Source organism: Plectropomus leopardus, chromosome 3 (genome assembly GCF_026936395.1).
Source record: "Plectropomus leopardus strain MGB_pleo_1.0 chromosome 3, ASM2693639v1, whole genome shotgun sequence".
Classification (NCBI taxonomy): Eukaryota; Metazoa; Chordata; class Actinopteri; order Perciformes; family Serranidae; genus Plectropomus; species Plectropomus leopardus.
Genome location: NC_142178.1, coordinates 19,199,608 through 19,226,196, shown reverse-complemented (window position 1 = coordinate 19,226,196; position 26,589 = coordinate 19,199,608). Strand labels below are relative to the sequence as shown.

Here is a 26,589-nt window from a genome sequence, read left to right as displayed (position 1 = left end):
ATATAATTTGTTTATAGCAATCAAGTTGTATGTTTACAGTGTTCATTTTGGGCCTTTTTATTTAAAACTATGTTTTTTCTTTTTTTCTTTTCCTAAACTCCCATAATACTTTGCCTTGACAAAAAAGCCATTTTCTCTCAATGAAAAACGTAGGCTCCTCAAAGCTCATGACAAACTGCCAAGAACGAGCCAATTAGATGCAGCAGCGACACTTGGTGTTCCTCAGGCTAAGTTGTTTAGTCGTCTCAAAAAACAAGAGCCAGTCTTCCCTGCTTGTGACGGAGACAGAAAATGAATACACACAAGGATGGCATCCTTGGATGAAACTGTCCTCGGCTGGAGAATTGATAATGCCTTGTCACATAATGCCCCCTTGTGACGTCCCCGTTACTTTATACTCACGGAATAAATATACTGATGTAAATATGTTATAGTGATCAGGTTGAGCTGGACAGATGTGAGCTTCCAGACCACAAGCAGTATAAACACAGCGTTCCCACACAGTTTTACCAATGGATTTTCAGAGCCTTTCCATAATTTTCATAACATTTTACCCCATTTCCATAACTTTATTTAAGAAGTTTAAAATGGGCAGACCAATAAACATGCGCCTCCAGACATTTGCTAATACAAAAACTGCAAGCTCTTGCTATCTGTAATTGCAAGTTAGACATTCCTTCCAGCGACTCGCTGCATATACCAGGAGACCACACTGGGACATACGAATCCTTTGCAAAACATCAGTGCTGCACCTCTTTTTGGAGGATGGAAAACCAAAGATCCAATCAGCAGTTGTGCAACTATGAAATAGATTTTAAATACAATGTATTTAGTGTAATGTTAAATATGTTTAGGGAATTTTATAATAATTTTATAAACATAATTAAACAATAGGCATAACGATTTGAAACTTATCCAAATCATTCACTTCATTCCAAAGCGTTTCCAGGCCTGGAAAATAGTTTTTGTAATTTCATAACTTTTTCCAGGAATTTCATGACCATGGGAACCCTGTAAATAATGTGACATGAAATGTCATGTTAGATCACTGCTCGCTGCTCGGTTGAGGCAGCAATAAAACACCTGTGTCAGCTCATTTTTTTAAAGCATCGCCTCCAGCAGAAATGTCGTATTTGACACCTGATGTCAAAACTACATTTGTAGATTATACTATGATTGTTGATTGAGTTAAATCCGTACGTGTCTTGTCAGGGCAATGATGCAGTGAATGCTCACCATGTTGGATCTATCAGTCCTCAGCTGGGACAGCGATGTGGTGAATGTTAGCCGTGCTATCGGATGTGGCTGACAGGAATTAGCATGTATCAGATGTGTTGTACAGACCTCTCCCGCCCAGCAACCTATTACGTTACCCAGTTACCGTAACTGTCACAGCGACTAGATCGCCACGGTGATTTCCCACCCAGGCAACGCAGGGATCTACTTACGAGGAACTGACACTCTGGCAAATGAAGGGCTTACTATTTAATGAGACATGGCCCACAAACACACACACTCCTTTGGATTTATGGGTCAGTGGCTGATTTCTGATGGAACGGCTGTACACATAAGAGGATGATTCCTCTGATCCGACAGTCAAAAAGTGCTCTGATTACACAAGTAGTTCTGTTTTTGTATCTCTCTGTATGTCTCTCCAGCACCCCTGCTGATATTCACACTCACAAATGATTATTGAAATTTGTTATATTAGGATAAATCCTTTGTTTTTAAAACGGGACAGCACAGGACACAGTGCTACAAGACAGTACAGCTAAAAAAAACAAACTGCAATCAAATAAACAACAAACTAACGAAAGTGCAAAATTATTATTATTATCTACTTCGTTAAACACCGAGGGCACTATATAAAAAGGATCTGATTCTTAGTGAATAATTTATTAAATGCTGCGATTAAAGGAATACTCCACCAAAAATATATCTTAGTATCAAATACTTCACCTGTTGGCTTAAAAGGCATCTCTGAGAGGTTTGTACTTTGCTCCTTCACAGAGGACAGCGGTTACAGTCAGCTTGGTTTCCCACCAGTTACAGTGGAGTTTCACGGGGAGTCAGAGTATTTCTCAGTACACCACCTCCATGTTATGTTATCAGCTCCTCATAGTGCCGAGACTCCACTGAATGAAGTAATTTCTGTGACTGGTTAGTGAAGTGACAGCTCTTTAAACCTCACTCAACTCACTGATCAGCTGTGGAGGAAGAATCCTGCTGCTGGAGTCGTTTGGTTTTGACACTTTTTTGTCAATCTTCTGGGTTTCCATTAGAATCTGTAATAAGTGCAGTAGATCCAGGCTGAAAAGAGCAGCCGTCCCCTGTGATAAAGCAACTATACACCCATCAGAGGTACAGTAGAGCTGGGTGTCATATGAAAAGTTTCAGCACTGATATTAAATTAATACTTTTTACTTTTTATTAATACTTTCTAGTGCCTTACTTAAAGCTATAGTTGGTAACTTTAATTAAAAAAAATGCCAGAATTGCTGAAACTGTCATTATATTCACACAGTTTTACATTAGGGAGGTATTCTGTGAAAAAAAAAAATCTTCTGCCTACTCTATTGCTTCCCGATGCATTTAATGGCCTTAACACATGTGAATGAAAACATCCAGTCACAGCAGAGAAGTCTCTAACGCAGCTGTTAATCATGTCAATCACTGCTGGTAAACTGCGGTCAAACTGCAGCGCTGATTAAATATGAATCAAGACTCTGTAACTGCATTGCGTATTTCTAACCTCAAATGTTTGCAGAAAGATATTTTAGTGTACTGTTTAGCTGTTAAAGGAAAACTTTTGCTCTGTGTCAATTGGACTGTCTTGGTAAAAACTATATATATATATACTTTTCCAGGTAATTTCTTTTACTTATTTATTTATTTAGTCATTTTTCAGGCAATTTTTTTACTATTTTCTTGACAGTTTTCTCAGGTTTCAAAGGGTTAATCTGATGTTCAGTTTCAAAGTCTGTCTGTCCTCACAGGAAGTGGAATCAGCTGCAGGACTGTCCAGCAGGATGAAAGGGGCTGGAGGAGTTGGAGGGGGGTGGCAACACCAAGGACAGTCAACTGGCCCCCAGCCTCCACCTGGAGGTCAGTCAAAAACGCAGACTCTGTCCGAAATCACTCCCTTATTCACTCATTCAGTAGTTCCTGTTTGCATCAGCACTGACAGGTGTACTATCACACAACTTTAATTTTATTTTTCTATCTGTAAAGTCCAACACACCGTACTGTGGGCCTGTTGGCAGGTTGAAGTTCACATGCTGTGGACTTTTTTCATTCCATTTGATTTTTTCGGGCTTTCTGCGTAGCATAAATTTACACACTATTCAGGCACTCAGCTGAAATAGCGGACAGAAGACAAAGTGTACTTTCTAGTAAATATGCAGCTATTTAGGACAGAGTCTCACACACTGGAAGGGACCTCAATATCTCCAGAAATCATTAGCAAGTGCAATAAAACAAAGACACTCAAAATCTGCAATTAGATATGTGTGTGTGTGTGTGTGTGTGTGTGTTTTGTGTTCACAGCTGTGAGAGTGCTTCCTGTGGGAGGCGTGATGTCGCCTCCTGTTGCTGCGGTGGCACCTGTAACACCTGGTTCGTATCAAGTGTGAAGAGAAATATGAGGGAGAAAAAAAATCTCATCAAATATATTTTTTTATCCCTTCTTCCTGTTTACTGTGTTTCTCCTCCTCTCCTCTCCAGATGCCCAGCAGGCTGTTTTGGACCAGCAGCAGCAGGCGATCGTGAACCAACAGGCCATCATCATGGTAAACCCTCCGTCTGCATCTGCGTCTGTTTATTTGTTCCTCTGGAGTTAATGCGTCATCGTCTTGTTTCTCAGGCTCAGCAGATGACCATGCAGGCCATGGCCATGGTCGGCAGCCCGGTGACCAGCCCCCCCACCTCCCCGATCACAAGCCCTCCTATGAGCCCTCTGCTGCCTCATCCTCCCAGCCCGTACGCCCCCGCCAGCCCCTATGCTGTCATACCCCCGAGTCCATATGCTAACATCCCGCCCAGCCCCTATGCCAACTTCACTCCCACTCCCTACGCTGCAGCAGACATCCCGCCCAGGCATCCCTATCCTCCCCCTGCTCGACCGGAACAAACTTCATCGCACCTTCAAGATCAGCCTCCTGCGGACCCTCAGACTCGGCCCGGAGCTCAGCCGAAGCCTCAGGCCCAAACTAACAGAGCTGAGCCAGCACAGCCGAAAGCTAACGCTGCTACCCGGGTCAGTAACTCAGAGACATGTGAGGTAACAGCCCAAACTGACATATTACATAATGATTCAGCACTATTTAATTTTATAATTTAATTAGTGTTGTAGTTAACAACAACATCAAGCAACACTTCCTCAGGAAATATCATATGACCCAAAACTAGATGCAGTTCCTTCTTTTGGAAAGAGTAAGTGGTTTGTTTGAAATAAGAATAAGAGCTGTGCAGTCAGCATGATGAGCCAAAGCTGGTTGAAAAGCGGAAAGCAAATGTATATTAAAGTGAAATTAATATGTGTAACCTTTATGTAATCTTTTGCCGGAGAGACCTAAAAAAACAAGGCCATACAAAACAAAGAACAAACATAACCAGACAAACAAAAGCCGATCAGTGACAATCAATAAACAGAAGTTTCAGAATCCAGCTTCATGCCAAGAAGTTTTTCATATACAAGGATTTTGCTTTCATTAATAATTAAAAAACATAGTAAGCAATTATTCGAAAAAATTAAGAAACATGAATATAGAATAGAGATAACTACAATCAAAATATTAAACAATACTAAAAAACATGTGCAATATATTTGAACTAAAATGTAAGAGCTGTATTCATTTTAGAAGCGGTAGATTTGTGCAAAGGTTCACAGTATGAAGTACAAACAGAATATGTAGCAGAGTACAGAGGAGAGCTGTAGTCTCATAATTTCCAAAACTGTCCTGTGAGATGGAAGAAATTCTCCCAAAATCTCGAGACAAAAGTGGAAGAGGACTGGGGCTGATGCAGCTGCTGCTGAGTCTGGTCATTATTTTCTTTTGCTCTGATATAGTTTATGTTGAGAAGTTTGGTCAGTATCTGTGGTAATAAAGATCTGAAGGATGAGAGCCATTAATTCATTATCCAGAATCGCTTATCCTGGTTGCGGTTTCAGGGGGCTTGAGTCTATCCCAGCTGACTGAGCGAGAGGCAATGTGGAGCTCCCTCTGCCTGACACACATAGAGCAACCATTAATATTCACATTCACACCTACGAGCAATTTAGAGACACCAGTTAAGCTGCATGTCTTTGGACTGTGGGAAGAAGCCAGAGAACCCGTAGAAACCCCACACTGGCGTGCAAACGCTACACAGGACTTTCTGCAGGTTTGAAACCCAGAACTGTGTAGGTGTGAGGCAGCCGTGCTAACCACTGCACCACTGGTGAGAGCCAGCGCGGCGTGAGTCACATCACATTTGACCAACTTTACAGGACAGTCAAAACAAAGAAACGACTGTACTTTGTCCCAACTTTAATATTTAATATTAAAACTATGTAAAAATGTGTATGGTAATATACTTAAAACATTTTTGTTAAACAAATGTCAAAATTACTCTGGGTTGGTTTAGAGTTCATCCTTTTTATAGTAGAAGGAGCTCAGTGAAACCTTTATTTTCACATATATATATATATATATATATATATATATATAAAAACTCATTTTTGCCCAAAATGTCACTTATGCTCCTCTGGTTCTCACAGTGCTTTTATTCAAAGAATCATTATATGATGTTTTGATTGGCAATCCAGATTTTGACAAAGTTACTTATTAAATAGTTATTTTTTAGTTTAACCATTTTAATGATTTCAGTGTTGACCATAACTGAACAAAAGGGTCTAGTTCAATGTAAGTTAATGTGTCCACTGAATCACAGATATGCACCACAACAACCCTTACGCCAAGTTTGCTAACAAAAAAAAGGTTGTTTTTTTTAAAAGTAAAAAAGTAAAAATAACCAAAAAAAATCTGCTTAATCACAGATTCTTACTTCTGCAGGTTTCTACTTCTCTCTGTAATGACTAAATTTGCATTCACACCATCACGTATAATGTCCCTTTTCTTCTCTTTTCTGTCAAAAGACAGTATGTTCATGTCCTGCAGAGCCTTGAGTGCAAACTCTCTGTCCTCTCTGTGTTTCAGGTGCAGTCAGGTAAGGACAGCGTGTCTCGGAGGAAGGCTCCAGGCATACCCATAAACAAGGACACTCCAGCCAGGAAGTTTGGTAAGAGAGAGAAAACAAGAGTGAGCAAACAAGAAACGCAGAGAGTCCCTTTAACTAAACCAGAGAAACTCTTATTAAGAAGGCTTTACACACGAGAGCATCACTCCATTTTTTGTGTGTGTTTTAGCTCCAGTGGTGACGTCTCCTCCGCCCCCTGCTGGAGAGGTGGTGAAGTACTCAGCTAAGACCATTGATCATGTCGTCCCCAGCCAAGATGTCCAAGGTATCTGGCCTTAAAAGCTGAACCATGTTGATGTCACAGGTTAAAGTTATGAACCCTTTAAAACCTGGAAAGAAATCAGTTTTCTGTGTTCAGATGCCTGCTACATGCATTTAAACCTCTGAAACCTGAGCAAATTGGGTTTTGTTTTGTTTTTTGATTTGAAAACATGAGTAAAAGGGCAATGGAGCAACTTTCCAAGAAATGTCACACAAGTCCAAGACATTAGGAAAAGAAAATGACCTGAAAATCAATCTTTAAAGAAGAGAGAAAGAGAGATAAATTATTAGAAGATAATAATTTAATAGGGGAAAATGTCCAGAAAACTGAAAAACTGAAAAATGTATCGTTATATTAGATTAAAATAATTATTACATACTTTCTGTTTTTTTAATGTCTTTTTTTTTACATTTTGTCTCCTCTTTTTTTCCTCTTTTCTTTCTTTCTTTCTTTTTTTTTTTTTTACTAATTTCTGGTAATTTTCTTGTTACTCGTAACTTGAAATGTCGGCCCATGTTTTTGAAAGAAATCAAGCCAATTTTCTCAGGTTTCAAAGGGTTACATTATTTCTTGAATTCAAACAGACACATTGGTTGGTAATAAGGATTTGAAACAATGCATTAAAATACATAGTTTAATTGACAACATTTTTAATCGGTTTATATTGTTTTTAAAGAAATCATCAAAAGGTACAACTCCCCACCTCCACCGCCTGAGCTGCTACCACCTGAAAAGAGGTGAGGTCTCACAAACACATAGACTGATAGCAGTTGAAGTGAGCACAATAATCATAGTTTTAAATAGACGGATGTTTGCTTGTAAATACGGCACAGCAGTTGATGCTATCTTCAGCCACAGAATTAAGCGTGCATACTGTAAAGCCCAACAAACCACTAACAGATACGGACTGTGCTGTTATTGCTCACAGTGAGCACACGACAACAGAATGATTGTATTTGCACACAATGAGCACAAACACACAGATTATGCAGTGCGCTACATTTGTAGTTGAAAAACCCTGCAAACTGTAATGTGGGACACTGACACTGTGTGGACGTATTTAGGAGACCAGAAGGGAAGTTTAGGAAGAAGCAAACCCCTCGAGATGAAGCTTTACAGATCCTCAAACCACAGATGGACAACCCTCCTGCTCCACAGGTACACACACACACACACACACACACACACACACACACACACACACAGAAGAATATACAGTAAAAGCGGTACATACAAGGATGTTAGACAAATCAGCCATGGAGCATTTTTGTGTCCATCCAGCCCAAACGTCCCATTGCTCCCTCACCATCTGCATCTGCACTGAAGGAGGCGGGATTACCACCCAAGAGTACAAAGACAAGAGCACCTGATCGCCCTCCCCCTCTCCCTCCTCCAGGTACTCACCCTAACTCTACCTTTACACCCATCCACATATTCCAGTGCAGAAAAGGCGTCGTCACTGTGCAGAGTTTAAAAAAAATCCCCTGGAGCTTTCTGCTTTTGTCTAGATTTCATGTCTCTCACTAAGGAAGAACTGATTTGTTAGCTCACCTGCACATGATCAGCCAGAGAACAAAAACCCAAACAAACCAGAACGGAGACTCGCCACCCACATGGCTGTGAGAGCGTCAGCAGTGTCCTCCTCTGAAATGTGCCAGTTGTTCTTACATTCGCCCACCAGACTTCATTGTGTCAGAGGGTATTTGACAATTTTCAGTGTAAATTTCTGCTTGATATTGAGTGGAGTGACTATTTATCTCAGTCACTTGCACAAAATCACCACTGGAGAGCCTGTTTGCTTACAATTAGTTCCATTATGTTCCAGACAAGGTCGGGAGTACAGGAGGGCAGTTCAACGGGAACACGTTTACTCTCAGCAGGCAGGTGACAGGGCACCATGTGATCCTACTGATATGCAGATTCATTTTTTCATTTTTCCTGTTGTCTTGTGGACACTTGACCTTAAGCATTTGAATATCTGTAAACAAGATTACAATAATGTTAGGACAATACTATGCGTTTCCATTCTCTGGAGTAACAGTGGAGCAAAGGCAATCAGACTGTCCCAAAGCAACACATCATTTCCACGCTCGCTTAATACAGTTTTTTCAAAATGAGGACGTTGAAAAGGAGAAACTAAAATGTAACATGACTGATCTGATGCAGTTTCTCGGGAGCTTCCTGTAGAGACTGAGACCATCCAGACACAGCTTCATCAGAGAACCAACGAGGAGCACTACACCTACACCAACGTTCCCTGGAGACTGTACCTCAGGAAGGAGGTGTGCACTCACACAGACATCATGATCCACTGTCAAAATGTTTGTTTTCTGTTTTGTTGTGAGTTATTTTTCTTTCTTTTACAGGTCTTTTATCCCAAAGACAGCTTCAACAACCCCCTGGTGCTAGATCTGATTTTCAAACAGGTAACATAACAGATGAATGCAGGATGAATGGATGCAGCATCAGTAGATAAATGCATTTATTTTTATTTAAGACATGGTCAATTCAAGGAATACTTCACCCACTAAATGATCACGTGTATATCAGTTACTCACCCCGTGTGGATTTTATGGAGATATTGGTTTTCTTGCATGCCTCCATGGTGAGACATTGATATATGGTTGAATGAAGGTTGTGATGTCAGGTGACCAAAATCCAGCGACTTCCAAACATCTCATGCCAACGTTATCGAAACCTAGCATCTGCAAAAAGTCACAACCTGAACGTCCACACAACATGAAATTCAAACATCACTGGGCTTTTAAAATATCGTCAACTCAATATTTATTCCATCCGAAATTTAATGTGTCTGTCTGGTGTGAGAGTCCCAACGTCTTTCTGACTTCATAATAACGTCCGGTGCCAGCAGAGAACAACAGCAGAACTATTTACAAAAAAAAATTTACAAACTCTCACACAACTGGTGCGATATGATCAAAGTTTCATTTAACCAGACGAATGCTCAGTGGTTTCCAGACACCATAACCTTACTATTTAGAACATTTTTTTGTAAAAAGTCTCACCCACAGACGAATAACATGCCTCAGTGTAAATGTACAAGCCTGCCCATGCTCGTTATTTGTATGCAGAAGAGTTTTAGATAGTAATCTGTTATTAAAAGTACGTGAGTTTCGGAAGTAGTGAGCATACGACTGCATAAATGAGGCTTGGATTATACTGCATGAGCTTTGTGAGAGTTTGTAAACGGGTGTTTTAATAAATAGGTTTGCTGTTGCTGGATGTGGAGAATTTTTTAATTCTTCATTCACCCTGAAGGCATGCGACAAAAACAAACCTTTTTTTCATGAATTCAGGGTAACACAAGGAGGACTATTGATATACAAATGGTCTTTTTGTGGGAGAGGCACTCCTTTCAATGCTTCTGTTAATTCATTCACCTTTTCTCTCACCAATTATTCTCCAGATTTTTATTTGACGACATAAAATCAGGGAAAGATCAAACTAAATTATTTCTAACATCACCTTTCCTGTCCTCTGTTGTCTCCTGCAGATAGTGAACGACACTCTGTCAGAGGCGTGTGTTCGCATCACCCGCGATGAAAGGCAGAAAATGAAGGCCCTTTTCGGTAGTCTGTCTGTTCCTCCTGCAGACATTTCTTTAGGTCTTATGCTCTAATCCAAATGCATCTCTTTGACATTCACGAGTCTTCATGTGTCTGTTTGTGTGAATGACAGCCAAACACGGGGTTGAACAGAATATGGATCCGGTGGAGGAACATGTGAAGAAAACTATCGTGACGGCTGCCAGAGAGACCTGGGAAATATACTTCTCCCGTCTGTTCCCTGCATCGGTTAGGGCGTTAAACTCCTAGAAGATAATAATTACTCAGTGTGTTATTTTATTTTTTATTAAACCTCTGTGTGTGTGTGTGTGTGTGTGTGTGTGTGTGTGCAGGGTAGCGTAGGAACAGGTGTGCAGGTGTTATCAGTGTCCCACAGCGGTATAAAGCTGTTAAAGACCGTAAAAAGCAGCGCTGCAGCTCCAGACTACTTCAGAGTCCTGCGGCCCTACACGTATGTTCTGTTTTTATATCTTTGTTTGCTAATTCTGATCAGCTTTTCTTTCAGTTTTGTTTGGAGATCCAGATATGTGTGTTTTAAAATTCAGAGTCAGGGGAGTTGTACACCACAGACAAATACAACAAATTTTCTATTCAGGAAACGACTCCTTCGTGTGTTTAGCCTGACTTGTACTGGATTTTTGAGGCGATATAAAAGCCATAAAAGCAATATCTTGTTACTTATTGGCTGACGCTTACATTAACAACACTATATCTCCAAATTTATTGGTCAAAGAGCAGATTTTGTTCAAACCATAACACAAAAGAACTGCAACTTCATAAAGCATTCCTACAGGACCATTATATTGAAATACTGCTTTTAAGGTGAAATTAAGACAAACCTATCAGTATCAGTGGATTGTGAGTTACAGAATCAGGGTTATCACAATCTTTAAAAAGTCTTAAAAAGCACTGAAATTATTTATTTAAACATAAGGCCCTAATTGTTAATATAAATGTCTTATATATGTCTCTTAAAAATGATAATTTCTAATTATCTTTTTTCTCCTGATATTAAATTGTAAATCTAAAATGCAAATTATGATTGTGTGACCAAGAACATTCATATTTTATTTCTGTTTGATAGCGAGCTGTTGCTGTTCCCCGGACAGTGTGGGGAGGAGCAAATTAAACAAAAATGACCAATTTAACCAATAATTTTCTCCATGGCTGAAGCCTGTACAAGGTAATGTGTACAGGCACAATGTATTTTATGCAAAAAGTTTTTAGAAGTCAGCATTAGGGGAACTGAAGCAGGGGAATCTCATATGTGAGTGAGAGACATAAAAATAGCAACAAAAAAAATAAAAATGTAACAATACTTACCACGCATCTCCCAGTTCTGCTCTCTACCACAAGACAATGAAGTCATGTTTTATGTTACAATAAAAACATTTTTGTAAAATTGACCCTAACCTGAAGGTTGTTCATGTTTTTCTCCCCTAAGCTTTGGTTATTGTAAAATTGGTCTTTAATTTCATTCCTAGTGGCATTAAAAAGTTTTAAAAAGTCTTACATCTAATTCTCCTTAAGCTGCAGGAGAAAGCCAGAGAAAGCACTGGTTTTGTTTCATGACAGTTTGCTCTATCAGAAACTGAATACATTTAACAAGCAGATAGTATTGTATTTGTATTCTCCAATATTACATTTATTTACTAGTTTATTTCATCATTAGTAATCTTTTATAACTACCTTAATCTACTGTTTCTGTGTATTTAATTCATATACTACAAATTGCACTGTTTATGTTGTTTCAGTTATGCAGACATCCTGTTTGTAACCATCCCCTCTGAGAACATGCTGGAGTTCAATCTGACCAACGAGAAACTGATCCTGTTCTCAGCCAAGGCACCACAAGTCAAACATCTCATAGACACCTTCATTAATGAGATTAAAAAGGTACATTGCCTGCACACACACACACACACACACACACACACACACACACACACACACACACACTTGTTCTGCTCAGCATTGGACAAATTCAGTATTTTAATGGCGCCCAATGGTTACATGCAGAACTTTTTGACAGCTCTGCAGAAACAGCAGTTTATATCACATCAGGGCTTCAGTGTTGTTAAATACATTTAAAAATCATTTCATTTAATTTCTTAGAATTTTTTGTTTTCAGCCCCTAAAAAACTGTTGGAGGTAGGGACAGCAGTAATCCTAGTGCTGTTGAAGTGGTGATTTCTACTCAGTGACGATTTCTCTTATTCATCTTCACACACTGAATGTAACAAACTCACCTCTTTTGGGAGGTTTATGAGAGAAAACAGCAACTGAAGCAAAAGTAGTCGAGATTAAACATCAGTCCAAATGCTGAAAATCCAAATAACAATGTGAGTATCCATCATCTTTCCTCCTTGCAGGACTCAGATTATGTGATTGCAGAACGAAACTTTGTGACAGACGACCGTTCGATGCTCAATTTTCACAAAGGTGACATCATCAGGCTGCAGGTCATGGACAGCCTGGAGAAAGGTGAGACACTTTGTACATGTAGTCCTGTTAACTTCTGATTAAATCTATAATCAAGCATGTATGTGTGTGTTGTGTGTGTTTGTCTCCTCCAGGTCACAGTTACGGCTGTGTGGTGAGGAAGAAGGTGGTGTTTTTGGAGGAGCTAAAAAGAGAAACTCAAGACTTTGGTGAGTTTTCAAGAAATCTCTTAATTTACATCCAAAACAAAATCGGCTCCATGAACTTCACATTTTTGCACGTGGCAAACAGATGATAGCGTCACGGCCGAGGCTAAAAAATAAACAAAGCAACAATTCAAACTGACAGCTTTGAGAGATTTACTAACCTGCAGTGTGTCCGTGTCCCCTGGAGGTATGATGGTATCTGGAACCAAGGACAAATAGGTGCAGTGATGTCGATGGCGCCGACAGCACTCTTTAAATACAATATTGTATCAGAAAATTATTTTTCAGATGGAAAATGGTGATGCAATTTGAAAAATATTGATTCATTGATTCATTTCTTGAGGACACAAAAGATGGAATAAGATCACAGATGAGGAGACGTCACTTCATTCCTTTGCTCAACAGATCCTGGATACGACAAACTCAGAGTGTGCCTCCACTCACATTTTTGTAATTTACTGTGACTGCTCATTTATTTTTTCTTTGTACCATGACATGGACTCTGAAATTGTCCTCGAATGAACTTCACATTGTCCAAATCAACAGTGGTGCATTGTTTCGGCTTGACGGTTTTAAACATGACAGCCGAGTCACAAACTTTCTCGTTTTACAGCTAAAAAGTTTGCTTAAATAAGTTTCTGAAAACATGTGAGGTGAGAAAGAGGCAATGCAGTAACAGAATCTTGATTCATGTTCGATCAGCGTTGCCTAGTTTGACAGTTTGACTGCAGTTCACGAGCAGAGACTGACATGATTGACAGCAGCGTGGGAGACTCCTGTGCTCTGATTGGTTGTTTTCATTCACCTGCGGTAAAGCCATTAGAGGCACTACAAGGAGGAGGATGAACATGTTTTTTTTTTTTTTGTTTGTTTTTTACAGACTATCTGTCCTATGTAGTACTATGTAGATATAGTGACGGTTTCAGGTCAGAGCAAGGGTTGGGATCAGGCATGCAGTGGTCATGACTAAGGTCAGGGTAACTCTGCAGAGAATTAATGTCAGTCAGTACGATGTTCTCACATGTGACAGAAAAACCCATGTGTATAGTATCTATAATGAGACCAAAGGCTGTGTAAATGTACCAGGTTATCAGCGTAGCCTCGGGGGAGAGTTAAGTCTTGTAAATGAGAGAGAAAAGCATGCAGATAAAGATCTGACTTGTGTAAATGAAAAGCTGACCCGCTGTTAGAGGAAAGGCAGATAGTGATCAGGACTTACAGCAGAGAGGCAGTTTGTTGCAGGTGTGTGGGTGCTGCCGAATACTGGGCTGTAATCCCTCTGCTCTCTCTCTCTCTCTCTCTCTCTCTGTGTGTGTGTGTGTGTGTGTGTGTGTGTGTGTTTTAGGTTGGAAGTTTGGTGCTGTGTTCGGCCGCTCCGGTGCGTTCCCGGCTGAATGCGTACACCCCGTCGCTCCTCCTGATTTCCTGTCGCTGCCACTGGACCGCAAGGCCGAGCCTCGAGGGGGAGCGGGACAGTTCGCTGTGTCATCAGCCGTCGCTGTTGCCGTGGCGTCCACCATGGCTGCACATGAGATAGATCAAACAATTGAGGTACACACACACACACTCATATGTTGTTTTTCTGCCTGTCAAAATGATCTGAGTGTCAGGTTGTTTTTTTACTGTCAATCTTTCTTTTTTTCAGAAGGTTTCCCTTGACGGCTTTGCTGAAGGAGATCTGGATGAGAGGGCCCTGCAGGACAGTAAATATGACATGTTGGAGTTCGCCAAGAAGTACTTCAGACAGGGAAACAACATGAAGGGGTGAGACACAGAGAAAAAGAAGTGCAGTCACACAGAAATTTTCACACACACACAAAAACACAAACCTCAAACAACCTTGACCCTTACAAATCCACTGGTAGGAAGTACATTAACTCAAGTACTGCACTTAAGTACAATTTTAACTTGTATTTTATTGCATGATACGTTCTACTTCTATACCACTACAATTTTAAATTAGATATTGTACTCTTTGTTCCACTACATTTATTACTCACTTAAAAGCTACAGTAGGTAAATTTTATAAATCAACTTTTTTTTTCCTGCTGTTGAAGGGTTTTTTTTGTAACATGAGGGTCCAAGGACAGAGGGAGGTCGTTTGCTGTAGAGCCCTCTGAAGCAAATTGTGATTTGTGATAATGGGCTTTATAAATAAAACTGACTTGACTTGAGGACATCCTGATGAAAGTACATGAGATATCTAATCTGTGAAAAAGATCAGGTACCCTCGAACACCTTCTAGTGCTCCTAATGGTATTTGAAACAACTGACTGTGGCTGACTTCTCCTGGCTCTGATCGGTGATTCTCGTTCAGGCACGGTGGATTTTTGCAAATGCCATAAGGAGCACAGGGAGGAGCCAGAAGAACATGTTTTTTTTGTTTTTTTTTTTACAGATTATCTGTCTGTTTTTCTCCTGTCAGGATATAGTGACAGTTTCACCAATTATAACAAAATGTTGTAATTGATTTAATCTAATATTTTATTGAATTATCTACTGTAGCTTTAACTGCAACAGCTGCGTGTCATAACAACGTTGACTCATTGCTGATCGATGTTCTTTTGTGTATTCTGTTTTTCAGTGTTGATTTCATTGGTGTTTTTTTGTTGGTGCCTTGTTGCTTATTGTGCATTGTATTTCTGATTTTATGTGTTGCAAAGTGACCTTGACCTTGACCTTGACCTTATGATTGTTATTATTATCATTTCTACAAGCTGCAACATGAAAGTGTTGTTTGTATTAATAATAATGATTTAATAACAAAATTATAAAAGACTGACAGACACTAATTCACATAATGAGCATTTTCAATTCTATTTTGTACCTTTTATAATTTTGTCAAATTGAATTTTGAAAGCAGGACTTTTTTTTATAATAGAGTTTTGTAAATGATCAGAGTACTTCTTCCAGCACTGTTTGAATTTAAAGGCTGCACTTGAACTGATTTCATTCCCAGAGATTCCTTGAAGAGCAAAAGCAAGAACAGAGACTCCAGAGAGCCGACTGAAATGATCAAATTCTCCAAGGTACTTTTCTTCTCACTCTAACTTAAAGGATCTTAGCACGCTGTCTCTTCATAACTCTAATGTGGTTTTTGGTTTAATTGAGTTGTTTTTCATTAACGCTTTTGTTGTATGATTGTCTCCTTTGCAGACTCCTCTGACGGAGTCCCTGATAGAGTTCACGGACCCGGCCATGAGCAGAGTGGCAGCTGATCTCTTCCTGTGTAAGTACTCACCTTGTCTCATCTCTCCTCTAATGACATCCTCTTATTACATTGCTCTTGTTACACCCGGGCTCCCATTCATCCGCTGTCCAAATGAGATCAGATTTGAAAGTACTTAAGTTTGGATTTCTCCACGAAATCTCCTATTCAATACTAATAGAAAAAAAACTATCAGAAGCAGAACAGCCAGGTTTTCTAACATTACTTACCCAGGGGCCACTTGTGCCTTTTACTCTCTATCAATAATATGCTGCTATTATTCCTGTCTGTAAGACTATGTATGTATTGCACTGTTTAATCTGCATCATAGCTGTTGTTGCACTGAGAGGAACTGCTTGTTTTATTGATTTATTATTATAACCTTAAAATATTTCTGTGACCTAAGGTTGTCACTGTTTCAAGCTAAAACTAAAGACATATTCTGTATATATTTCAGTTAGTTTTGTGAATACACAGTATCAATTAGTTTAGTTTTTAGTTTTTTCAGACCTAGTTTGAAGTTTTAGTTTACTTTTAATGAACTATAAAAACCTTTGTGTGACCACCAAACCAAGTGTTGAAAAGGCAGTAAAATACTGAATCTTGAGTCTTAAATATTGTCGACCTGCGTGTGTTACTGTGTGGGTTCAAGCTCTTTAATTATCAAATGCATGACTATTACAGAGAAGCAGTTGTTGGCCATGAAAATCCTATGCTCCCTAATTTAATATGCATATTTAAGAAAAAGAAGGTCACAAGTAAAAAAAAAAAAAACAGAGAATCTAAACATAAGTTTAGATAAGCAAGTTACAACAAAGATTCAACATAAATAAAATATGAAATATATTAATATAAATTAGACAGTAGTTGAAATGGCTGTGCTGAACAGAGGTAATAACAGTTATGAAGAATTTTAAAGTATATATATGTATAAGTTTAAGTGACAATATAATGGTACTGTGTGTGTGTTTGTGTCCTGGTTATATAATTTGTGTAGCGGTGATGCGTTTCATGGGTGACGCTCCGTCAAGGGGATCAACAGAACAGGAAGTGGTCAGCAATTTCCTCAAGGTAAATACACTGGGATTTTTTTTTTTTAATCTTAGGCTACTATTTTGTCTTTGACAGTTTACTAATCTGTGTGTGTGTGTGTGTGTGTGTGTGCGTGCGTGCGTATGTGTGTGTGCGTCCTCCCCTCAGCTCATCGGAGAGTTCACCTTGATGAGGGATGAGGCTTACTGCCAACTCCTCAAACAGCTTACAGCTAACACCAGCTCCAAACCGTGAGTCTGCTTTCCCACATAAACAACATAAGGCAGCACGAACCAACCCACACTCCTCTTTTCTTCCCCGAGACTGTAATCCTGAGTGTGTCTGTGCACTCTTGTGTCGTACAGGGATAGTTGCCAACGAGGCTGGAGGCTGCTGTACATCCTGACCGCCTTCCATCGCTGCTCTGAAGTCCTCAAGCCCTTCCTGCTCAAGAGCCTGCAGCAGGCGTCTCGCAGCGCCGGGGCTCAGTATCAGGGTAAAAAACACACACTATCACCAAAATGTGCTGTACACATTACCAGCGCCACCAGCACATGATATTTTCTTTGAATGTGTTAGGCATCGCTAAAGCATGTGAGCAGAACCTGAAGAAGACGTTCCAGTATGGCGGCCGCACTGTTCCACCTAACAGCATGGAGCTGAAGGCTATGATGGTCAGTGCCTCTTTTTATTTATCTACAGTGGTGGAGGAAGTGCTCATTTATGATACTAAAATAAAATATACCTGATAGAGTGGGCGCCTCATGTACAGAGGCTGTGTTCTTGCCACTGCCACCATAGGTTTGAATTCAGCCTGCGACCCTTTGTTGCATGTTATCTCCTCTCTCTCATCCTTCCACATTTAAGCTGTCCTTTTATAATCCCCCCAAAAAATCTTTAAAAAAATGTACATTAAAAAAAAGTCCTGCCTTGAACGAAATAAAACAGCACCAACAGCAGTGGCAGCAAAAAGTAAAGGTACTCATCTATGATATTGTATAGGTTATTTTATAGAATTATTAGCGATATTTGCGGCAAATCAATGTGGTAGCTCGTAAGGATGAAACAGCAGTAAACGTTAAACGGTAAACATTACCATTTTAAAGATAAATTGTTCTTAAAACTGTGTTTGACTTTGGAAAACTTATGGTAAATTCAGGGTTCCTACAGTCATGGAAAACTTGGAAAAGTCATGGAATTTCATAATCACATTTTCCAGGCCTGGAAAAGTAATGAAATTGGTAAAAATTGCTGAAAGTTTAGTTACGGCATTGTTACTTTTTACTTTGTTACTTTACTACCTTAATTTTCCATGGATAAAATGTAAAGAAACTCATCAGCTACATTTATTTTTTTTGTAGCTGTTGACATAATGTAGCTCTCTCAGAGCAAATCTGGTTTGTTTAAAAAGACGGCAGGCAAATTTGAAAAGAAAAATTATGTAAAATAATATAATAATATGTTTATATTCCTAGAAAAGTTCTGAAAACTTGTCTATGAAAATGTGTGGGAACCCTATAAATACTGTCCAGCATCGACCAACCACTGGGCGTCTTTTTCCCTCCTAAAAATGAACATGATAGCCTAAAAATAGCCCCCAGCAATTGTAGTATTTAGGTTGTTCTTAAAGATTTATTAAGGACCCGTGGGCTTTGGGCCTGAGTATCACAGAGAGGATTGGGAAGAAGTCAACATGTAATAAGCGACAAACACATTTTTTGTTATTTTTGTAGGATTTGTTGACAAGGAAACTATAGGACTTGTCACTATCCTTTATCTACTAACTACTACGTTCATTGTTTAATCCATTTTTATTTACTTTGGCGTCATGCATTTGGCTCATCCCACATGGGATTAAAAAACATCATCTTTTTCCTTCCTTCCTTCCTCCAGTCATAAGCAAAACCATGTGGAAAAATAAAATAAAATAAATGCAAACAAACTAAAAATAAAAACAGCAAAACCAAACAAAAACAATACTCTGAATGAACTGCTCACACAAGAAACTACCTGACCTTTGTGTTGTTTAATCTATACAATAAATAATAGTTTGTACACAATTCTGTGCTGTCACATTTTAAGATAACACAAAAAAAATCTCAAAGTAAGTTACCCTTCTTCACTTGAGACCATATTGAGATTTATGTGTGTTGTGGTGCTCATAGAATCTGCCATAGTCCGACATATTCAGTGTATGTACAGTAAATAGTATATGAGTGTGTGTTTGTACTTCCACAGGCGGGTCGTAGTTCAAAACGTCAGCTATTTCTCTTTCCTGGAGGCATCGAACGTCACGTGAAAATCAAAACATGTTCTGTAAGTGTTCGGAAACTTCTGGCAGTTCAGCAAAACTGGTGTCTATGAGGAGACGGCTGTGATATACTCGTGTGTGTGTGTGTGTGTGTGTGTGTGTGTGTGTGTGTGTGTGTGTGTGTGTGTGTGTGTTGTTGATGTGTTGTGTTTTTCAGGTTGCCCTGGAGGTGATCGAGGAGCTGTGTTATGAGATGGGTTTACACAAACTTGAGGCCATGGAAGAATATGCCATATTTTTAGTCACCAACAGAGGTGTGCTCACAGACGTCTGCTTCTCTCTCTCTCACACACACACACACACACACACACAAAATTGTACTAGTGCATCTTGTCCCTGTCAGTGAAGCAGATCCACTCACAGATCATGTATCAGACTGTTCTCTGGTTTCTATCAGTGAAAGAAAGTCACTCATGTTCACGAGTCCTGATCGGGCCTTCATGGCAAAATAACGAGTGATGGCTCCATATCACCTTTTCATTTCCGATACTGATATCACAACACAGAGTGTCTGCCAATAACAGTCCAATAAGCATTTGTCCTCTTTATTATCTATGAAGATGTTGATACACCACTCACTCGCTTGCTGTGTATCTGTCTATTTAGAAACACAATGTCCAAATTGTCCCATTGAAAAATAAAAATACTTACCTTCTATATACTTTTCCTTCAAGTTCTTACCTTGACATAATTTATGAAAACTCCAGCGCTTCGTCCCTTGAAGCCCTCACACAGGACTCTTTGCATTCTCTGTCTTTCCTCTTTTAGCATTTAATATCTCCAGATGATATCTGCTGGCAGCTGCTGTAGCTCATTCAAAAGCACAGCAGCTTATTTAACATGTCGCTACATAACAATGACATGACTGTTCAAGGTATTTATGTGAGTAGTTTGTTTTGGATTTTAACTAGTGTTTGCCAGTATTGAATAAACCAATCAGGATTGTTGTTTCCTGTATATTAACACACTCACCACTAAGGTGACAGCTGACCCCCGATTCACTCTGGTTTGGCATTTCACCTCAATATGTTCAGGTTTTTTTTGTGCTATGTCCACGGTTTTCAATTCTTTCTCATTGATGTGTGATTCTTAGTATCTGGTTTTTGGTCCCTTCCTTTTTCTAAAGTCCCTATATAGTACCTCACCTCAGCATTGTGCCTGTAAACACCCTAACTACAGAAAAAATACAAGAAAAGAAGAAATCCAGGCAGAGGGCAGAGTTTTTGCAGAAAAACACACCATCACACACTTCTATTAGGGCATAAATGATGCCTGAGAGGGATTACTTCTGTAGGAGCCTGTACATCTTTTTGTTTTGTTTTGTTTTTTAGGAAGAACCTGCATATATTATATATTTTATATCTATTATATCTTTAACAAATGTGAATTGAGTGGTTTAAGTTAATCTTCAGGTAAATATGCATATCTCTTTTTAATAAATGTTTACATTTGTGTGTGTGTGTGTGTGTGTGTGTGTGTGTGTGTGTGTGTGTGTGTGTGTGTGTGTGTGTGTGTGTGTGTGTTCAGGTCAGAGTGTGCGTCCTCTGAATAAGCACGAGTACATCCTAGATATTGCTACAGAGGCCGAGTTAGTCGACACCAACTACAGCTTCTGGTTCAGACGAGTTGTCTGGACACAATCGCTCAAATTTGACAATGAGCTCTGCGTCGCCATGCACTATAACCAGGTACGACAGGTGATTCACAAGCATGCAGCATATGTTCCCGACATGTTTGTATGTAACTGTGTTTGTGTGTTTATTCAGATCCTGCCAGACTACCGTAAAGGCCTGCTGAATGTTCTTCCTCATGGAAAAGTGAGCGATCAACAGTTTCACCAGATCTCCAAACTGGCGGCTTTGCAGCACAGAGCCAAAGACATCGTCTTCATCCCCAGCATGTGAGAGCAAACAGCCTCTGGTTTCAGTGATCACATGATCAAACAGTCTGTAACTGAGTACATTTACTCTTTACTTGAGTATTTCCTTTTTTTGCATCTTGATACTTCTACTCTTTTACATCTCAGAGGGAAATATTGTACTTTTTACTGCACTACAGTTGTCTGACAGCTATAGATACTTTTCAGATTACTGATAGTTGGACCGAACCACCATCTCAAAGTACAGGTATTTGATGATCTGGGAATGAGAGTCAATAATCAACTATCTTTCGCCAGATTTAGATACAGCATTTAAATAAAAATCCTCTTCAATCAGATGGAAAATGCATCAAGCTGAAAACAGGGCTGTTTTTAATGACACCATGAAAAGTTTTACAGATACATCACGTGGTTCTCACAGGACAGCGAAAACTTAAAATGATCTTTTAGAATATGATGCATCATTGTAAATTAACACTTTATAAATAAGTTAAAATTAGCATAACCTTAAACATCTAAAATAAAACAGTAAAATACAACATACACATTAATGCAGCAGTATATTAACACAGAAACATCATATTGTTATTGTACAATTAAAACTTTAAATAAATGTTTGTGAAAATACTTACATACTTTTACTGAAGTACAGTTTTGAATGCAGTGGAGTATTTTCACAGCGTGGTTTGACTACTTTTAAATTAAGGATATGAATACTTCTTCCACCACTACTTAAGGAGAATCTAAAAACTATTTTTATTCTTTATTATTATCCATTTTAATTCATCAGTCATATCATTGCTGCGTTCATAACCCATACTTCATAGTATTTTTACAGTTAAGGATAAAGCAGAATATACACTAATCATAAAAAGAGGAATAAAGCTTAGAGGAATTAATAAAGAGAACAGATACATTTGCATAAATATATCAAGAAAAATAAAATACACTAACTTAACGACTTTTCATACACTGCAGTATATGAAACCCACCTACATGTAAAAGTACATCTATACAAACACCAAATTTCATTTGTTCCCCCCAAGGTTTTGATTCTCACCACACAGCCATTTAACCCGTCTTGTTTTAATACAGACAACATTATTGCTCCAGTAGTTCAGCTGTCTTTACCCTTCAGATTCTTTTAATGACAACAAAAGCAATTATTCTCACTTTTCTCAGTTAATACTCTTAGTTTTTACCCATCATTTTTACCCATTATTCCAGGATGCATTTGACCTTCATAATTAACACCAATTTAATCAGTCTTTAACATTTAACATGACCAAAATATAAAAGTGAAATTAGCATAAAATTCTCCACAAGAATCCCTTTTACCTGCAGGTTAATGATTTTAGGAAAGTCAACCTCTAACAGTTCCTCTGTTTTAGCACATTTACAGGAGATGCTCATTAGATTTATGGGCATGTTGTTGTTTAATGTTTTATATTGTTATTTATTTGTCATTTATATGTGTAATGCAGGCAGCCTGACAACGCTTATATAGTTACAGTGCAGCAGAAGTGTTTCTACATTTTCAATTAAGTGCTCATGTTGAATAGCCATGCAGGAGAAAACTCGTTGTTGGAGAGAGACTGCAGCGTGCAGTGAATAGTTTTTGTGTTTGAAGTGTGTTTTACTTTTTTTCAACTGTAAAAACTTGTGTCCTTTCGTGCTCTTACTGTTTTTATCACTGTCTCTCTCTCCACCCACACACACACACACACACACACACAGAGCCAACAGCAGAACAGAAACAGCTCACTGAGCAAAATCATCATCCTGAAAAATGTTGAGAAATCACTGAGCGAAGCAAACCCCTGTTTATCTTCTCCTCTCCTCCAGACATGAGTTATCGGAGTACATCGCCACACCTCTGTTCAAAAAGCAGCCACCCCAGCAGTGGGTTACCATGGTGACGCAGCACATGCAGCAAGTGCAGACCCTGAACCCGCACCAAGCCAGAGCACAGTTTCTGGGTAAGATCCCTGTTCACACATTCAAATTTAACGCACAGTATGTAATTTCTGCCACTAGGGGTGTCTTGATCAAAATTAGGAAGTGTGCTGGTCTGTGTGGGCAATTTTTATAGTGGCCAGGCAGTGAAATTATGTTAATCACGTGTTGCCATGTGGCCCGAAAAAAATTTTCCAATAGACTTAATGTCAAAAGAGACGTCTCTAAATCAGTAAAAACTCCCACAAAATGACTCGTTTCACTATCAGAATTTGATCCATTCGGTCCCATAACTGATTAGCTTAAAAGTGCCGCACAGTTTAGTAATTTCATCCCCATTCAGGTTAACAGAGTGCTAAACCTGAAGTAGCCTGCTCAGCCTGCATAAATCTGTAGTGCATCCGAGTCATTTTATGCACAAAAGCCACAACTTCTTCAAGACTCTCAGTTATAAGGCAACAACACAACAGGTTTATCTTAACGCTGCAGGAACATTAATCTATATTTAGAGGTGTTTTATTCACTAGAATAAATTATGAAGCTTATGTGTAAATCTGAACTTCTTAAGGATATTTTCCAGATACTTGTACACAGTATTTGTGTCTCAATGAGGTACTCCAGTCATTTAGTGTTGTTCTACCATAATATTGACAGACAGATTTAACAAACAGCAGAGGAGTTTTAGTCTACAGCATTATTTTAACCTCAAAAACTACATCCTACATTTCCCATAATGCAACTCAGATAGATAGATAGACAGAAGGATAGATACTTTATTAATCTTTCACAGGAAATTACATTTGTTATGGCAGTTCATTCTCAGCGAACCACACACAAAATAAAAAATCTTAAAAAATAAATATTAAATAATAAATACTAAATAATACTCACAAATAAAAAATGTCCAATACTAATAAAGACTATGTAGTGTATAAAATTTCAGTTTGCAAAAGTGTGGTTATTAAAAACAATGGTTGTTTAAGAGCATTCATGTCTAATGGCAGCTGGCAGAAAAGTCTTTCTGCAGCGTTCATTCCTGCATTTTAATGTTAAAATTTGTGGTTTCCAAGCCCAAGCCGAGATATCCCTGACAACATCACCGGGGTAATTCTGTTCAGATTTTAAAAAAGCTCCTCCAGAGCCACAGAAGAAGTGATATAACTTTTTTTCTCAGGCTGAGTCAGACTTCTCGTGATTAATAAAGTGAATTTTATTGTTTAAAATCTTTAAAGTGCCCCTTTCAATTTTTTTTTTTCTTGTCCAGTTCATCGGGTATGTCCTTAGAGGATAATAACGTGACAATCCCCTTTCTCTCTCCTCTTAAATTCTGTGTCTCTGTGTGTGCAGGGCTGATCAGTGCGTTCCCAATGTTCGGCTCCTCGTTCTTCTACATCCACAGCAGCAGCTCCACCACCTTCTACGCCCCCTGTATTGTTGCTGTCAATCAACATGGCCTCCACTTCCTGCACAAAAATACACATGTAAGGAACCATACATTCACCATCGTCGAGCACTCGTGTGACTCAGCTCATCGTGACTGAGACACGAGCCCAGCAGTGGACTCACATAGTTTCAGTAGACATAATGTCTGGTGTCTGTGGTGCAGGAGCTGATGTCAGTGGTCCCCCTGGTGGAGGTGCAGTCCAGCCGCACCCAGAGGCCCACTGCTGGAACGAGTTACCCATATGTGGACCTGACCCTGGGGGACATGAACACCCAGCGGGTCATTCAGCTGCAGCTGGAGCAGGTATTACGCAAACACAGCCAAGGACACTCTTCAGAGGACACACACGATCATTTTCAGTGACGTCGCTATGTCTCCGTCTCTGTGCTCATGTGTGGCGGTGTTTGTCCACAGGGCTTGGAGTTGTGTCGAGTCATCGCCATGCAGGTGGAAAACATGATGTCTGTTCGGGAGAGGAGACTCACCCTGCCACCCAGCGAAATCACCATGTTATAACACATACTCACGCTACATTATACGCACACACACGTAGACAAAACCCTTATAAATAGCCTACCTCCTCTCGCCTTCAGGTGTTCTCATACTATATGTGAATGTGTAAATAACCTGGAGGTCAGTCTCACTTTTACTTGATAATTATTCTGCATTAACTGAAGAAAGTGCATCTTGAAGACAGTGAAAAGTCAACATTAGTTAATGTTTCTTACAGGCTGACACTTTTATAATTGCACTGACCACTGTAGTTTTAATTAATCAAATATTAAAGATGTTTTAAAATGTACAGAAACGTATAATGAACAGTGAGGGAGATTCACAGGCTTGTGCCTTGTCATTACAGAATTTTATAACTGATATGTAACATGTTTTCTTATTTTTTTATTGATACTGTTGACTGTAAAACTTGACATAATGTAAACAACATTATTGCATCAACTTTCTTGTTTTGTAAAGAATATTTTATCAGAAATAAAACACGCTATTTTAAAGAGAGGTAACTTTTTTCACTATTTTTTTTTCACTTAAAAACTAATTTAAAAAAAATAATCTTCAAGTTTTGCTTTTTTCCTAATCAGTTAATTGTTTTGTTTTGTTTTGAGCAAAAGTGGAAAACATTCTCATTTCAGCTTGTCAGACCTTCATATTACCTGATTTTGTTTGTCTTTAATTATCTTTAAGGGAAAATATTTGGGTGTTAGACTGTTGGTTGGACCAAACAAGAAATTTTACTATGTTGGTTCTGGTTTTGGTAAATTTTGATGAACATTTTTTATTGCTATTGAGTAATGTGTTAATTATTTGTCTTGATTTAGGGATTCATTAGTTTGAAAATATTAATAGGCCTAAAATAGCTTTAAGAAGTCCAGATAGCTCAAGGCAGCATCCCCATAATGTTTATTTGTTTTAATAACAGTCAAAATTAAAATGGTATTTAATTTAATATCATAAAAAAGGATTAATTTTGATTAAAACATAATAAATTATTAAAATTGTTGCTGATTAATTTTTGGTCATTTGACTTGTTGATTCATTTTAGTTCAAAATTTAAAAGTAGATATATATACAAAACAAAAGATATGTACTTAAAATAAGAGTTTTGTACTTAATATATCCAGAAGTGAATCTGAACACACAAATGTGTTTTTGTTTGAGTTGTGCACATATTCAGATATTTGAAAGTTAGTTTATTTAAAATAAACGATGGTTCTTGATATTAGTTACTTACTTGCTTAATAATAATAACAATAATCTTTAGTATTAGCATTAGTATTGGTATTGTTGTTGTTGTTGTTGTTGTTGTTGTTGTTGTTGTTGTGGTTAGATAGGCATCAATCAATAACATTTTCATAAAAACCAAGATGACCCCTGACCCCATAATTAACATGGTGAACTTTATGGACGTAAATAAAAGGTTAGAGGGACAAATTTAGCAGCAGTCTGGCGCGTGCTCTCCCAAAATGGATTTATGTGTCTTCCGTTCGAGTCACGTGACAGTCTCTCCCCAAA

The 26,589-nt window shown here is 38.7% G+C and overlaps 1 protein-coding gene across 1 annotated transcript in view; it reads left to right on the top strand.

Moving 5' to 3' along the window:
* LOC121941739 (unconventional myosin-XV) overlaps positions 1–26,525 on the top strand; it is a 56,641-nt gene extending 30,116 nt beyond the window's left edge. The window contains exons 35-67 of the mRNA XM_088075826.1: positions 2,997–3,105; positions 3,547–3,615; positions 3,724–3,788; positions 3,863–4,255; positions 6,198–6,279; positions 6,407–6,502; positions 7,176–7,236; positions 7,564–7,657; positions 7,781–7,895; positions 8,666–8,781; positions 8,866–8,925; positions 10,014–10,089; positions 10,199–10,314; positions 10,419–10,537; positions 11,841–11,982; positions 12,459–12,570; positions 12,663–12,737; positions 14,080–14,285; positions 14,380–14,498; positions 15,694–15,763; positions 15,891–15,963; positions 16,940–17,013; positions 17,143–17,225; positions 17,340–17,470; positions 17,554–17,648; positions 19,213–19,290; positions 19,443–19,539; positions 20,813–20,973; positions 21,052–21,185; positions 23,010–23,143; positions 24,468–24,601; positions 24,727–24,867; positions 24,979–26,525. Of these exons, the coding sequence (XP_087931952.1) occupies positions 2,997–3,105; positions 3,547–3,615; positions 3,724–3,788; positions 3,863–4,255; positions 6,198–6,279; positions 6,407–6,502; positions 7,176–7,236; positions 7,564–7,657; positions 7,781–7,895; positions 8,666–8,781; positions 8,866–8,925; positions 10,014–10,089; positions 10,199–10,314; positions 10,419–10,537; positions 11,841–11,982; positions 12,459–12,570; positions 12,663–12,737; positions 14,080–14,285; positions 14,380–14,498; positions 15,694–15,763; positions 15,891–15,963; positions 16,940–17,013; positions 17,143–17,225; positions 17,340–17,470; positions 17,554–17,648; positions 19,213–19,290; positions 19,443–19,539; positions 20,813–20,973; positions 21,052–21,185; positions 23,010–23,143; positions 24,468–24,601; positions 24,727–24,867; positions 24,979–25,080 (3,732 nt within the window). The 3' untranslated portion in view covers positions 25,081–26,525. The remainder of the gene's footprint in view (positions 1–2,996; positions 3,106–3,546; positions 3,616–3,723; positions 3,789–3,862; positions 4,256–6,197; positions 6,280–6,406; positions 6,503–7,175; positions 7,237–7,563; positions 7,658–7,780; positions 7,896–8,665; positions 8,782–8,865; positions 8,926–10,013; positions 10,090–10,198; positions 10,315–10,418; positions 10,538–11,840; positions 11,983–12,458; positions 12,571–12,662; positions 12,738–14,079; positions 14,286–14,379; positions 14,499–15,693; positions 15,764–15,890; positions 15,964–16,939; positions 17,014–17,142; positions 17,226–17,339; positions 17,471–17,553; positions 17,649–19,212; positions 19,291–19,442; positions 19,540–20,812; positions 20,974–21,051; positions 21,186–23,009; positions 23,144–24,467; positions 24,602–24,726; positions 24,868–24,978) is intronic.
* Positions 26,526–26,589: the final 64 nt, after the last annotated feature.